We start from the raw sequence: 16,354 nt of genomic DNA on the forward strand, positions 1-16,354 counted from the left end.
GGCAATTTTATCCGCAACAATCCGTCCACAGGTACACAGCCCAGTTAACTGCGTGCGCATGTCAGTGCGATCCTGCGAGCATTGTTAAACAGCCAAGGCAGAGAAGGCACTCGTCTCGCATTGCGTGTCTTCCATCGGCTGCCTCTGCTGCTGGAAGGATTTGGGGATGAGGTTCTTGGAAACTACGATGAGTGCGAAACCGTCTTGCAAATCGTTCCGAGTCGTAAAATTCATTTTTCATTCCATTGTCTGCCTTCATTTGGGGGAACGTTGTAGGCAAAGCAATGGATTACTGGGCGGAGAAAGTCCTTTTTATATTCAATTCGATCTCGTTCGTGGGAGATTGCGAGCAGAGCTGTGGTTTTCATTGGAATGGGTTTGTTGGGTGGATCCGTATGCTTGCAGCAGCCAATTAGAGTGAAGCGAGTGAAATTATAGGAGGAAGAGATTTCTCCGCAATCCTGTTCCCCTGGGGTACTTGGGTGTCTGTCTGAGTGCTGTGGCTTTGAAAGTGCCTTTCTTCAATTGCTTCAATTGCCAGCTCGGACAAAGAATGTAGTGCACCACCGATCGTGCGGAAGAATGGGTAGAATAGTATTAGTGAGATTCTCGATGATTTGAGGCTTTCTCGCAATGACAGAAGCCGTCGTTGCTGTCTTCGAGTTATTGTCATAAGATAACATTGTCAATGTTATATGTCATAACATTGTTCATGTGTTACCCGGTGGCCAGTATACCTGCTGCAGTGTTGTAATAAGTACTAATGGCCAGTACTGTTATAATAAGAAACAAGTTGTTGCATTGCTTTGACTGTATATTTGAGAGGCTGCTACTAACTCTTACGGTTGACAGACAACATGCGGAAACTCGTTTGCCGGTGAATATGTTAAAGAACGGCTTTCTAAGCCACGTTTTCCTTTTTGTTTTCTGAATATCTTTCTTTCCTGTCTCATATAGCAGTACTACTCAAAAGGAGATTACAAATTGTGTGTAGCTGCACTTATAGTGGAATATCACTTGTTGAGGTGAACGTAGCTTTCCCACTTTGCCAGTTTACACAAAAGGATGAAAGTAGTGGGAAAGTAGTATGTTGTAGTATAATGGTTAGTGAATGGATGCCCTATTTTATGTGTGTGGAGAAATACCAGAGCTTGCCAAACCAAGGGGTTAAACATTCCATTCTTTTGAACCTTTTTGGTTTCTGGTTTAGTGCCTTTTTACTGTGGCATGTATGAAGTGTCGTTTTTCTTTTTTCATTCTGTTTGGTTTGCCAGGGGTATAATGTAACAAGTTCTAGTGTTCTTTGTGGTCAGTGCGAACTGTTGGCTTTGGTTATAACTCGGCATGGTTAAAGGGGCACTGACACAAAAATTTAGCATCTTGTTTTTTTCGTTGGGATAAGTAGCTAGTGACCTACTTATAACCTGTAGAAACCTTATTTGCTTCAGCGTGCGACGGTTGTTTAATTAGAGGGATTTTAAATGCGGCCAGTCGCAGTTTCGGTTTCAGCGAGTGCCGCGAAACGATGGATTTTGTGGATTTTGTGTGAACAAAGCTTACCACGTGACCGTCGGAGGGATATCACAGAGCAGAGCCGCCGTAGCACTGTCGAATCCGCATCGACGGCAGTTTCTGCGAATGCCCCCACGTGCTGATCTCGTAAGGCGCTTAATTAAAAAGCGACCGTGGATGTGACGCAGGCGCTGCGAGTGCAAATGCTACCGCGGCTAAAGAACGACGCGCGACGCTCGAGACGGTGGGTGGCAAGACGCGCGCTGGGAGCAGCCGGCCGGTCTGCCTACAGGTCCGCCTACAGATGTGTTCGGCTCAGCACTGCAGCGGATATTCGAGTGCCGCTCTCGTAAGCGGTGCAGATGACAATTTTTAATGCAACCCGCCATCGCATCATTAACTCCTTTCTCATGTAAGCCACTATGGTCGGGACTTGGGGACAATTTCGTGCAGCGGTAACAAGCTATCACTCGAGCTACCTGCGCCGGCCTGGGCCACTTCGCGGCCGTGGCCGCCGCCTGCACAGCGACCGTGCGGCTAGCTCAGTGGGATTTTCATGCCTCCGGCGCGTTTTCGCATCCAATGGTAATAAACAGTAATAGAAACAGAGTGCCTGGAATCGCTGTAGAACTTTGGTCGCGGCCAGCTGCCCGATTAGCTGACGAAATCACGGCGCCTCCGCCGCCAACGATCGGGTCGTTCGTTCTCGAGAGCAGAAGCTCCGCCCTCCGGCCCTCCGATTGGAGCGGCGAGCCGGGCGAGCCCGCGTAAAACGCCGGTAGTGCGGAAGCGGCAAACACAAACTCGTGACGTGTTTGGATGTTGTTTATTTACAATTGCGCGTGGTCCTCTGCTGGCTGCTCGGTTGCGTTTCGCACACTTCAAAATTGATTTTAAATATGTTCTAGGCTGTATTTGCCGCTGATATTTTGCAGATGATGTATATGTGTTCCCACCAATCTATCTCCGACGTTATCTCGCCTTCAAAATTTTGTGTCAGTGCCCCTTTAAGGCATTGGGTGCGGGTTTACAGTCAAACCTAAACTTTGGTCCCAAGGACAGCTTGGGTTAGTTTCTCGACATAGGCTGTTGCAGGTTGTCTTAGCAGTAGCCTAAATCATTGCTGTGATAAACCTTTCCTAAGAATGAACAAAAACAACAAGAGGAAAACGGCCGTAGGCATAGATGAGATGGTATGGTAAATGCCGTAAACTAAAAAAAAAAAAAAAAACTCTGAGCCCAAACATTATTCGCCAAAGTGCGTACGTTGCCATCTTTCCACAAAACTGCAAAGTCTGTCGCGATGCCTACTAGATTAAGCTGTTTCGTACATTGATTTCATGCATAAGACTTTGCTAAGGCTGTGTCATGGTCTCACTGCCGAGTGTTCTGAATCCTGCCATCCGCTTCCTTGCTTAGCCAAACCAGTTGACACTGAAATACATTGTGCCTCTTTGCCTGTGTCAAAGCCACTACGGATATATTTAAGGCAGCTGACCTTGCTTGGTAAACATCATCGTATTTATTCTTTTACCTTTTTTGTCTGTTACGTCTTTGTTTGATATCAGACTGCCCGTTTTTATTGTGCAGCTCATTTTTTTTAGCCTGTTTTATTATGCAGCTCATTTTTAGCACCTTTTTTGTGTTTTTGCGGGTTTTTTTTTAATGAATGGCGTGGGAGAGTTATTCATGCAGTCCGCTAGTTCAGATTGCTCAGAGGCCACTATTTCCGACGTGATGCAGAGTCTTCAGCGTGGATGTTTAAGAAAATGCATGACAGCAGTTGGCCGAGTTGGATTGATTCATTTTCAAAACAGCACTCAGAAATGGGGACAAGAAAGGAATCATGGACAAGCACTTTTTCTAACAAATGATGATTGAATTGAAGAAACAGACCCATTTGTTTTGTCCGTGTTTCCTTGTCTGTGTTTCCTTCCTTATCCTCGTTTGTGTGTGATAGTTTGAAGATGTAAGAATCTGCACCAACTCAAAGGGAATTATGCATAGCGAAGCACTGAAAAGTAGCAGCCGGTAACGAATTCACGGCTTCCAACGTCCCACGTTAAGCGCGGATGTATAAAATTTTGGACGTCACAATCTGAGTGTCGAGGAGCTGTGTTGACTGCATGAATGATACTCCTTGTGATTCTGAAAGCCGGTGTTTTAGAAAGGTGTTGTTCGCCGAAAGGGACCAGTGCGTTTTTTTAGGTTGTATTTTTAGGACTGTTGCTTCGGCGCTCTCTTCAGAGCCACTTGTGCCTTACATGAGCAGCTTGGCCATGGGACTAAGTTCGTGGACTTGCGGACGGGTTTTCGCCGGAGCTGAAATGTGGATTGTATGGCTTTGTTTTTGTTTTTTTCACTCAATAAATAATGGCGCCTTCATTAGAAGCAGCGTCTTGTGTTTTCTCCGGTTGGGCCCATTGGAGGGCTAAGGCATGTCCAGGGCTGGCATCTGCACCAGGGTTGTGGCCAGCACTGTTCCTTGCCTGGCGACCAGCACCTGCAATCATTTCCGTTTGTTACTTTTTCGTTGTGCCTCAAGCCATGTAGCATGGCAAGGGATGCTGGAAAGAGGAATCCGGCATTATGCGGTGCCTCGGTACTTTTTGGCTGTACTTTTATCTGTACTTTTGTTGCTCTACAGTTTTTAATATAGGGGTATTTTCTTTGTTAATTTTCGCTGTGCCTCAAGCCATGTAGCATGGCAAGGGATGCTGGAAAGAGGAACCCGGCATTATGCTGTCTCTCGGTGCGTTTGGCTGTACTTTTATGTGTACTTTTGTTGCTCTACACTTTTTCATTGTAGGGGTATTTACGTTACTTTTTCGCTGTGCTTCAAGCCACGTAGCATGGCAAGAGATGGTGGAAAAGGGGAATCCGGCATTATTCTGTGTCTCAGTACTTTTAGCTGTACTTTGATCTGTACTTTTGTTGCTCTAAATTTTTTGTAATAGTATAGGGGGACCCGGCATTATTCTGTGTCTCGGTACTTGTGGCTGTACTTTTATGTGTACTTTTGTTGCTCGACATTTTTTTTTATATAAGGGGTCGCCAGCTAACCTAACCATTTACATTTATGTTTGGATGCATTTACTCTATTGTTTCAAGGTAATATATTTTCTGGTGAGCCTGAGGACGCGAGTTCCATTCCTGGCCACGGTGGTCACTCTTCAGAGCGAAAATACCCGTGTGTTGAGATTTCGGCGCACGGTAAAGATCACCAGGTTGTGGAAAATAACCCGGAGCGCTCCACTACAGCACATCTCATAACCCAGGTGTAGCTTTTCTGTGTTTTACAGCCAGAATTTTGAATTTTAATAACCAATTTTCACACTGAACGTATAGGCTGTTTCATTCTTCCGCCCTGACATCAAGCAATTAAACTGGTGAACAATGTGATATTCATGCGCCAAGTGTAAAGTAGAACGAGCTATGGAACTGACTAAAGAAACAGATACATTAGTGGTGGTTGACTTTTTATCTATCTTATGCAAAGTGCAAATACCTCGCAGATACATCCGTGTTCGCATCAGTGGAGCCATAACTACAAGCGTGTCTGGAATGAAAAAAAAAAAGAAAAATCGCCGTCATAGTGTGCATGTTGAGAATCTCGCTGTTTTCCTTGTATTGGTTCAAGCTGTAGTGTATTGTACATGCATTGAGATGCCCAGGTCAAGTGCAGGCCTTAGCAGTAATTTCTAAGCTGGTAGTCTGCCTCCTTAATCGCATTTTTTAGTGTTTGTTTAAGTTCTTAAATTTCTTCTGACCAGACTAAGTTCACGTGTATACTGCTATAAATTGAATGGCACTTTTGAACAGACTAAGTTTATGCCTACGCTGTTATAAATTGAATGAGAACGCGGCGGCAAGGCATTTAAAATTTTCAACCTACTCTACATTGTGCCGGCATTATAAGCTGTAAAAGGGGGCATAGTATTATTACTCCACACTTTTAAGGCTATGTACACCCTTTGTCAAAATTATCTTGGCCAATCCTAAGCCTCCCCGACCACAAAGAATAAGCTTTAAATTTAAATGTGCTGCAATTATTTTGTGACAGTGAGAAAGAAAGGTGTTTTTAAAATGTTTCAGCCTCGCTCGGGACGTAAGCTTGTACGATGAATTTTTTGCCGCCTGCGCATTTCCGGATTGGCCTAGAAAACTTTGACAAAGACTGTACGTACGACGTACTGGTTGTATAAATTCCATCACAATTAATGCTATCAGTTTATCTAACATGAGAACCACGGAGCAAGAATAAGATAGGAGAGGACACTGAGCTTCCTGGGGCAGCCTGGTAACGTCACAAGCACTTGGCGAACGTCATGTTTCCAGCGTCTGGCGGCAAGCGAAGGAAGTGCGCGGTCATCGCCACGGCCGGCGCGCGTTCTGTTCGCGCTCGCCCAGTACAACCCGGCCGCGGCATCACATCGGTATTTTGCCGGGCCGCCGAAACATTCCGTGGCCAAAGCAAGAGGGTGTGCGCTCTTCGCCCACCTTCGCGATTAATTTTCTGTCAAATATAAACGGGCCGGTACGAGCGAATAGAAGGGGCATTTTTTAATGCGTAAACAATCTTGCGCGAGCAGCAAGCCCAAAATACAAACAAGTAAACGCAAAAAAAATTAAAACCTGTAAACGCACGGCCTGATATGTCGCATGCGATGCGTTCGAAGCGAGTTGAGTGCACCGGCCAATTTATTGGTTATGCGACAGTGCACTGAAAAGTGCCAGCATCACCGACGTTGCGGGAAGATGACGCGCGCACGCGCGCGCTACGTCCGAGATAAACGCGCGTTCCGTGCCCGCGTCACTGGTCGGCGACTTTGGCTAGTTCCGGTTTCCGAAATTGTGGCGATCCTAGCGGCACGGTGCTGCGGCGTGGCCCTTCCCTTTCCCTCGGGGTTTCTTTCTTTCCACACCGTCAACGCTTCCTTGCCTCCTCACGCATGCGCAACAGCTCACCGGCACCAATATTTTTTTTTCTTTCTCTCGGCACGCACGGCGGGCCAGTTTGGTGCGTGCGTGAGCGAGCCGGCGCGCGAAGGGTTGCGCGGGTTGCCTAAACGCCTCCACGGGCCGAAAGTTTCGCTGCATTATAAAATACATTCGAATGTATTCTAAATATGGGGTAGCGGAGGAAGGAGCGTTACCACTCCTGCGCAGCTCTGTGGTGCAGCAACACAGGGCGGTAAAGTTCGGCCAAGTTTCTCGCCTTCTCCAAAGACGACAGGTAAGCAAATTAGCTTTGTACAAGTTATAGTGAATTCCTTAAAAGCCGACCGATTGCACTCTTCTGTTTTCAAATTAATTCGCGCATGTAACGTGAAGTTAATGAGACATGTCACTCGTCTTGGAGTGGAAACTAATGTGCAAATATATCCCAGCTGTGCAAGTACGCAAAGTTTTGGTAGAAGTAAACGCGTCTTTGGCACGCACACTCTTGCTCGCCAGATCAGTTTGTGGTGGCATTGCCGTCTTTTGATTACCTTAGTAACTGCTGGAATGTCGATTCAGTATACTTATCAAGGTATTTTTTGTTGTTTCGTGCAGCAGGTATGAGTCTAGGTTTGGGCCCCAAGTCGAGGACGGTTTGCGACTTCATTGGACGTTTCCTCCGGTGACTACTCAAACCATCCCATGTCATCACGACGCACCTGCTCACAAAGAAGGCAAGCTCAACTGTACGCGCTTCTTGCCTTTCACGGAGTACCTACTACCACAGCGATTGGTGGCATGGAGGTGCTGCGCCCTAAGCATCTTTTTTCCTCCGCCGTCTTGCTCCAAAACGTATATTTGCGGCGAAACTACTGCCAAGCGTTGCTTCAGTGCTCCGAAAAACCTGACGTAACACCGCGGTGTTCAATGCAAGTAGATTTTCACATAAAGCAGTGGAAGGCCGAACCGAAATACATGTGTTGTCTGCAGCCGCCATTGCAAGCGTTTCGCTCATTAAAAATAAATCAATAAAACCAAGTAGCATTGCCGGCTTTGCTGTTCAATCTAAACTGCGCGCCCGCGCCTTGTCATCTTATCGCGAGTGGGTTTGGTGTTCCATAGTTCTGAAGTTAGAATGGTCATGCCGTATCGGACAGGATGAGATAAGAGGCGCTGCCCGAGCTAGAGGATAGCTTGTAACAACCTGGCCGATATCTGCGGCTTAGAATATAGGAAAGCTTTTATTTCTGGGTGTCTTCTCCCCGCGCCTTCCCTCCCACCCGCGGTAAGCAGACTGTTCATTCACGCGCCATTAAAAGAAAAGATGGGTGCGTTAGATTTGTGTTCTGTGTTCTACGACGTGCACATGGTTGCGCATTGTTTTTGTGCGTAGATATAATCCAGCAATGAGTGTCTACAGTGCGGTCATTGTGTTGCAACTGTTTTTTATGGCTGCATTTTGTTGGTGTGAACATGATTTCTCCGAAGTGTACGCAGGTTAATGAGCTGTTCAACGATTTCTTTCAGAGTTTGCGTTTGTCTCACCCGAAAGGCAGGGCTTGAAGCATACGTGTGCGTGTTTTCGTTTAACATATAGGTTCCCAATTATTGTGTCTCTAAACTGAAACGAATTTTTTTTTTTAATGTCTAAGGAACATTCCTGTCTCGAGGTGAGCCCAAGAAATAAGTATACACTGAGTGGAACTTTCAAGTTCCTTTCTTCTCCCGCCGAGGTGTGCGCGAAAAAAAAAATCTGTGTAGGGTCTAGAACTTTCGGAGTTCTTCTATCGTAATCAAGTATTGTGTACCTAAATGTGTATTCATGGCTGTAACTTTTGCGCAACTTTAGACGGAGACAGATACAAAAAGGGACACGAAGACCTGTATCTGTCTCCGTCTAAAGTTACGCAAAAGTTACAGCCATGAATTCAGAATACCAACTAGCCCGCCTAACCGTGTTATTGTAAATGTGTATGTAGCACGTTTTTTTCCTATTGTACAATATTGTATGCCTAAATTTGCATATGTCATATTTTTGCTTAGTCTTATGTGTGTACAAAAAATGTATGTGAAATATATGATTTTAGTACATGTGTTTTCATGACTTCGAATCAAAGACGTCCTCATATGAATTTTTAATAAACGCAAAGCAAAAAGAATGTTTGTGTAACACTCCAATTAATATCGCCACAAAGACAACAATTCGACACCAGAAAACATACTATCACCTACATGTTTTCTTCGTTCAATTATTAAACACGTTACTATAACAAACGACGGGCAGCGGCCATTTGGAGACACATCGCCGCCGCTCGTCCAACTTTCGCGCCCAGTGCCATTGCCGAGCGGCCCATGAGGCAGCGACCGGCGGCAGGCGCGAAAGTTGGGCAGCGTCGGTTTCAGGGGCCGGCGCGCGGCAGCCCGGCCTGGCTGCCGCGGGAAAAATGACGTCAGCAGCGTCCGCGACGTCACCAACCTCTTTTCTCCCCTCGCCACTCGTTGCCATGACGATAAGTGCAACGTTTTTCAGACGCCACGTACTACTAGGGGAGGATTTGGCGCTGTTGTTACGCGGGACCACGGTGGATGCTTTAGCACGGGGCGGCCTCTTTAGAGGCCGCCCCGTGCCCGCGTCGCGCAGCAGCTCGAGCGCATAGCGATTTACGCCTTGTGGCGAATGCTTCAAACAACAGTATTGCTTATACGCCTCGAGCGCGGCCTGTAGGGGCGCCACTGAAATCCCCCTAGCGGCCCGTTTCGAAAGCAGCCGCGGGAGTCCGCGCCCCGCTCTCCAGTGCCGCCGCTGCTTTTGCGGCACGTTCACGACTGAGATTTACCGTTTGCGGGCGTTTGAAATCCATGTTTATGTGGAGCAGTCACTCTGTTCGCAAATGGGGTGTGTTTACGAGAGTGTAAATGTTTCTCACGCGATCTTAGTGTGGTATATTCGGTCTGTATAAGCGCCAGGTGTGTGCCACAGGCCAGCGTCGCGGAACCGGCGTTTGATGGAGCCGATTGTAGTTACACTGACCTGAATTTACTAGCCGTGTCTGCGTAACCACCGGTTCCTCAGATGGTCATGCTACGGCTATACACTGCGATTTAAATCGGTTTTATGCGCTTACATAATCAGCGGAGCACTCATACCTGACAGCACGGCAGGTACGTTTGCCAATATTATACTTCAGACATTGATCACCACCATTTACAAGCCAGTCTGTGTTAATTTCGGGAATATTCAACAAAAGTACGATGGGCAATGCATAATTATACTCGGGGATCAGCACACGACAGAGTCGTCTTGTCGTGAGGTGAGCGCCCGCAAACATTCCTCTGCTACATATATCATCTGCGAGCAGAGCGGAGACGGGCTTAGAATATAATCCGCGACTGCGACTAAATGCTTCTTCGAATTATCGTCATATGGCACAGGGAGCCTGCAGAATAAAGCAGAAACTGAAATCAGAGGGCCTTATCACATACCACACTCTTCCAGTGACACCTTTCATCGCTTAATTGTTGAACAGCCTACCCTGTTTACTTCCAAAAATGCGTCCGTCGCACGATCAGCTCTTCGTTGAAGTAGAAAAACAAAAGGAAAGTGAACGCGAGATTTGTGTGGGGGATTACTAAACCGTTCATTGCTTGATTCCGCTCCGCATTTGTACACAGCGCCCCCCCCCCCCCCCCCCCCCCCAGATGTCTCGCGAAAAAGCAGTGCATTTCGCGTATAGTTACATGAACCCTACCTGGCTTAAGTTTCGGCGAACGTCTTTAGCAGGTCAGAAGCTGCACTATTTTTTTTTAATTCCTGTTAGAGCTATTATGTTTCTTAATTCCGCACTTGCACAGCATTTTTTCCCGTGGTTTCATTAACTTGCCTTGGTTCTTGGTATATGGCGTGTTTGGGCACATATTTCGACGCACATGCTTGAATTTTACTTAACATTTTCGCATAGTTTACATTCTTATAACAGACATTAGTTATTGTCGGGGATTGGGTAATCACATCCCCGAAACACATTTTTCTGCGACGTATATATTCGAAACGAAGCCGCGTTAGTTGTCCACGCTGCAAAATGAAGCCAACCTCTCATTGTGCCAGTATCAGGTCTAAACGAGGCGACAGTAGTATTCATTTGTGCCTGATGTTTTGGAGGTGACATGGGGGATATGCTGCTGCCGTCGCCGACGCCCGGAAGAGCGGCGACTAAGCGCGCAAAACCGCGTCCCCGGGTAGCTCTTGCAGGCGATCGCGTACTCTACGAAGACGCAACTGCTTTTTAAGTGACCTAAACGTACTCTTTGACTATAGACGTCACCATAACAAGTTTTTTTTACGGCGCGGAAAGGCGAAAAGAAGCGAAACAGAACCAAAACACTGCACGAGTCCCTATCAGCCACGCAGCGCAAATCCCGTCAACGCCGCGGAGAAGCGGCGGCAGGCGGCGCAGCGATCGCGAAGCTCGAGGCGTATAATAAATTCAACCAGGTACCGCTGTGAAATTGTTCGCCGCCGCAGCTGCGGAGCTTCGTAGGTCGCCGTAGTTATCATTGTGACATTATCTGGTCGCTGGATCGCGCCGGCCGCAATGGGCGTTTCCTCTCGTATATATTCTTGCTCTGTGATGAGAACACAGGCACACCAGTTCACAAAACTAATGTGGATGTCACCTTTAGCACCCCCGGCGTTCCAGACTCCGCTGTTACGCGCAGTGTGTAGCGGTAGGCAAGGCCAGGCACCAAGAACGCCACCTGCAGGTGGTGGCATGTGTCAGGAGTCTCGTCACAAAACTCGAGATTTCGTAGCAAGTGACTAATGCCTAGTGAAGTGAATGGCATTGTGACGCAAGGCTGTCGTTACCGCCGAAAATATAATAACACTGGTTATAGTTGTCTATCAATTGTAGTATTGAAGCTTTTACAATAGTCGTGTATGGCTAAAATTATTGAAAGTTCTAGACGTAAGGACAATTACGTACTTGGAACAATGGTGCAACCTGCACGCTGCACTCGCTGCATCTCGGTATATTCGACCAGATAACGGACGTTGTTCTCACTGGATTGTCTCCCCTACGCTTCAACCTGAACCCTGCCAACAGGCTCTAGGTCAGGATGGGAGTACGGGTAAAATTTAGGCTAGACTAGTTTTTATTAAGGTGGCTGTGTGCCAACACACTGCGCATGGAAGGGAAGAGCCACTAATCATGATCTCGAGACACGTCGCAGCCAACGCGATTCTCTAAATTGGCCAACCTTCATCCCGTTCCAATTTCTGAGGTAGGGGTGTGCGAATATTTGAAACTTTCGGATGTCAAAGCCAGTAATGCAATATGCGATTAGGCTTCGAATCGCACAATTCTAAACTTCCGAATAAATTCTCTAAGCATTTCGAAGTTCGATAACATGCACCGGTGCTATCCGCTTCTGGCGACGGGCTTTCCCGCATTGCTCCGGTGACGTGCGGCAAAACTAAGGGGTTTTGGGGAAATGCCGCTTATCTCCTTGGCATTGGGCCAAATCTGCCCTCGTGATTTTCTTTTTGCATTCTGATAACATGGTCGTGCTTAATTAAGCTGCCCCAGTAAACGTTCCGCCGTGATTTTCTGATAGAATGATGTGCAAATTTATCTTTAAAATCTGTAATGTTCCCCTTTTAATCATATGGGACATAAGAAAAACGATGAATTTGTCTTGATTTACTCTCCTAGACACCGAGGTAAAACATAAAACAGCAGAATAGCGTCTTTGTACTTGTTTTCTGTCAGATAAGAAGCTTACAAAACTTTTCACACAAGCCTTTTATTTATCTTCAGAACTTGTATATTTCAGTTTTGTCATTGGAAATCGCTCAATATTCGCTTGGATTCGCAGCATTTCTAACAAAATCATAATTCGCTTCTAAAGCAAAATTCACTACTCGCACAGCCTTACTATTTTCGTTTGTTGGCGCAAAGTAAGAAAATTGCTTTGTTGGGTGATGAAACTAGTCTTTGGTGATGTGACTTTCGTACAGCACAAGGCGTTCACGAAATTGATCCCTTAAAGAAAAAGCAGGGAAACACAAACGAACATGCGGCGTTTAGCTGCACCGCAGAAAAGGTCTAATCACACCCTGGTTCAGGCTGTCTCATGATCGGCACGTACCTGCGTCGTGGACTTCTGCAGCCGGTACTGGTCGGCGCTGTGGACGGCCATGGTGAGGCGGCTGAGGGCGCAAGAAGATTGCAGGCGGACGTGCAGAGCGAACTGCGGGCCCAGGCCTTGTACGCGGGCCGACAGATCCAGGAGTACCGTACCGGAAGTCGCGGGCGCCTCCCCGCCATTATTTCGGGACGATGTTGCGGCGGGAGCAGCGGCGACGCCCTGGAGGGCGCGGGCGTAGTGGCGCGCCGCTGTCAGCCGAAGCCGCTGCAGCTCGCGCAGGAAGCCCCGGTGCATGGCTGCGCACCAAAGGCATAAAAATTGGGCCCATCTCCCCGCGAGGGGGACTGGAGTAAATGCGTCGCATAGGGGGTGGGTGTATTGCGTTAACGTTTAGTGTTTGGGGAGTTGGTGGTAGTGAATGCGTTGTATCAGCAGCTTCTTGACGTAGTTTGAATGAGTCAAGGATATAAGGCGCATTCGTAGCCTCCCATTCCGTGTCGGCTTTGTGGCGCAGTGGGTAGAGCACCATGTACATTGCGTTCCGCCCGCAGGGTCGAGGGATCGAAACCAGGCGCCGGATAGTATTTTTTTTTATATAGTGTAGGGGGAGGGGTGCGGACTACGACGGACGTCAACGCGGGTGACATCGTGAGTTACTGAAATGCTCTGCATGTAAAATCGAAAACTTAACGAGTTTTTCTTTCGATCTGGATGTCCTAGAGCGACAGCTGCACGCTACTCTCGAGTTACCAACCCCCACTAACGTACGTGTGCGCAACGCGTTTGAGATGCCCTAACTTTTGATTAATCACTAGCGAACCAAAAACGAGGTGCCGCACCTCCAAGCAGTAGCTAACAATTATTTGCTACACACTGCGCGTCCCGCAGACTTTTGCCTCCGATAGAACCAGCACGTGTCCAAACGAACATGTGTCTTACACCCTATTAGTGTTTCTCCCTGGCAAAAGTAGGGGTAAAATGGCGGCGGCTTAGCTCAGCTAACCCTGGACATGCAAAGCGAAAGGCTGGCTTAGCCTGGTTAAGTTTTGGTTTCACTTGGTTAACTCGGTTAACTTAGCCTGCCTCTTTCTACGGTTGTGGTCCTGCTTCCGGCGTTTTCCGAGCCGAACGGCTCGCCGGGCAATATCCGCGGGGTGGTCAGACGCCGCTTGCCGACGACGGCTCAAAGCCTCCAGCACCCGCGCAACGCTCAAAGACGGCCCGGTCTCGCTCTCATTCATGGGCAAGCTCGCATGCACGCGGCGAGTCACGCGGTCAGGCGCGAACCAGCTGCGGAGTGCGCATGCGCCAAGCCGGTGGCGGCGGAGGCAGCGGCGAATGCGGCCGTCGGCGGAGCTCGGCCCGACGAGTCACGTTATTTGTTGCCAAGGAAACGGCGCAGCTGAGGTCATATGAAGGTCAAATTTACCTTCATTTCAGCTTCATTTACCAGCGGTGAAACTGCTCTACGAGATCTGTAAAGCTTTGCTTTAGTAAAGGGTGTTTCAGATGCTGTAAAATGGCTTCCTCACCGACCGAGTGCTCCCGCTCGCGCATGGTCTGGTCCACAAAGAGCTTGGTCTTCTTGGGCAGCCCCCAGCGGGAACTCGACAGTGGCCCGCCGCCTTCGGAGCCGCCGCCGATCGGTGGCTCACGCCCTGCCACCGCCGCCGGGCGCATTAGCTGGGCGTTGCGGCGCATGATCAGCACGGTCAGGCTGCCACCTGAAAGGCGAGCACGCGTCTTTGTCAGGCTGCGTCAACAGTTGGGCCCAGCAGTAGAGCAGACAGGAAAGTGGCGCAGCTCAGCGGTGGCTACGCATGGAACAAACCTGTTCTATCAATGAGATGACGGCTACCCCGAAAAGGTTAACTACGCGCCCGCTTGCACTAAACGCGGGCGTTGGCCAACTTTACATGGCGAGATTTTATTCCGAGGTCACAAACGCGATCTCTTGTATCTGCAGCTGAAACAGCCGTGGCCGTTGTGAAGGACTGTTCTTTCAATGGTGGTTGTGAGCTAGTACATACTTTGCACTGCCGTGAACGCTGTCAGTACCGAAAAGCCTTGTGCGAAGGCAAATACCATACCGCAGTGGAATTCGGAACTCCATTTTGGAGTCTTGCATCTCAGCCTGAAAAGCGCAAGATACTGACGCGTCAAAGAGTGAAGGGCATTGCATATGATGACATCACTCCTTTTTATCTCGTAACTCGATGAACTGCGGCCGTATTTGCCAAGTTGTGTTTTCAGAGCACGTTCGTGTTGTTTGAACAGACACTCGTGCAACGTAATTTTGCAAGGTGGGTTGCTGAGAGAACTTATAGGTCCGTGTTTTCTGGCAAGAGCCGCTTGTCAAAGAATTTAGAGCTGTGGTGGAGCCAGACAGTCTGACTAGGAGCTTGGGGGAGGGACTTTGAGGTTTGTTTTGGGACAAGAAGGCACCATTCGGGAACGGCTTGTAGACACAAAAGCATTGTAACTGCATGATTCAAGGTTTTTTGAGGGAACAGCGTGTAGTCGGGGAGTATGCAGTGTGTCGGTTCGTGCATGTTCGGTGCGTGTCACCTGCCTCTTTGGTAAAGCACCTGAGGCAGGAAAAGAGAATCATTTCGGGCACTTTTTGGTGACCATGAGTTGATGTCTTCTGTACAACGGAAAGTCCTCAATAGGACGTTCTCAGTACGTTCTCAGGATCTAGGCCTACTTGTGCGGTCAGAGGGTATGATTTAGAAAACACAGTCGCCTATTCGGTGTGTGTCACCTGCCTCCTTGGTAGAGCATATAAAGCCGGACAAGAGAATCATTGCGGGCACTTCTCGGTGACCATGAATTCATGTCCTCCGGACAACGTAATGTCCTCAATAGGACGTTCTCAGTACGTTCTCAGGGTGTAGCCCTAGTTTTGCTGTCGAGGGTATTATTTAGAAAACAAAGTCGTCTATTCGGTGTGTGTCACCTGCCTCCTTGGTAGAGCATCTAAAGTCGGGCAAGAGAATCATTTCGGGCACTTTTCGGTGACCATGAATTTATGTCCTCCGGACAACGTAATGTCCTCAATATGACGTGCTCAGTACGTTCTCAGGATGTATATATGTTATCAGAGGGTATGATTTAGAAAACAAAGCCCGTCGGTATATTCGCACCTGTCCCGCGTGACTTATTGGTAGAGCATCTGAGGCCAGGTAAGAGAATCAATTCGTGCAATTTTCTGTGACAATTACGTTGTCGTCCTCAATGGGACGTGCTCAGTACGTTCTGAGGATGTAGGCCTGCTTGTGCTGTCAGAGGGTGATTTAGAAAACAAAGCCCGTCGGTATATTTCGCACCTGTCCCGACCATGACCAGCGCGTTGTCCACATTTTGGTAATGTCCTGAGGTTATGTCCTCCAGACAATGTAATGTCCTCGATAGGACGTGCTCAGTACGTTCTCAGGATGTATATGTGCTGTCAGAGGGTATGATTTAGAAAACAAAGACCGTCGGTATATTCGCACCTGTCCCGACCATGACCAGCGCGTTGTCCTCCCTCCCCAAGGAGCCGAAGTGGAGCGCAGAGACGGCGTCCCTGGCGTTGAGCACGTGCGTTGGTACTCCGTCCGCCGCGCCGTGCAGCACGACGCGACGGTCCGAGAGCGCCACGGCCGCCGCCTGGCACATGCCCGGTCGGCAAATGGCCGTCACTGCCAGGGGCTGGCCGGCGAGGGGGACATCCCACAAACACTGGCCCTGGGTGCATTAATAGAAAGTTTCA

General features: G+C 48.3%; 1 protein-coding gene across 1 annotated transcript in view; it reads right to left on the minus strand.

Annotated features, from left to right (window-relative positions):
* Positions 1 to 2,838: 2,838 nt before the first annotated feature.
* LOC144165979 (BBSome complex member BBS1-like) overlaps positions 2,839 to 16,354 on the minus strand; it is a 39,392-nt gene continuing 25,876 nt past the window's right edge. Inside the window, exons 9-13 of the mRNA XM_077695650.1 lie at positions 16,098 to 16,329; positions 14,133 to 14,324; positions 12,601 to 12,896; positions 11,128 to 11,208; positions 2,839 to 4,015 (exon numbers count right to left, since the gene is read on the minus strand). Coding sequence (XP_077551776.1) covers positions 3,944 to 4,015; positions 11,128 to 11,208; positions 12,601 to 12,896; positions 14,133 to 14,324; positions 16,098 to 16,329 — 873 coding nt within the window. The 3' untranslated portion in view covers positions 2,839 to 3,943. The remainder of the gene's footprint in view (positions 4,016 to 11,127; positions 11,209 to 12,600; positions 12,897 to 14,132; positions 14,325 to 16,097; positions 16,330 to 16,354) is intronic.

The sequence above is a fragment of the Haemaphysalis longicornis genome, unplaced genomic scaffold, assembly GCF_048455015.1.
Source record: "Haemaphysalis longicornis isolate Haplotype H1 unplaced genomic scaffold, Haemaphysalis longicornis Haplotype H1 scaffold_153, whole genome shotgun sequence".
In the NCBI taxonomy this organism is placed as follows: Eukaryota; Metazoa; Arthropoda; class Arachnida; order Ixodida; family Ixodidae; genus Haemaphysalis; species Haemaphysalis longicornis.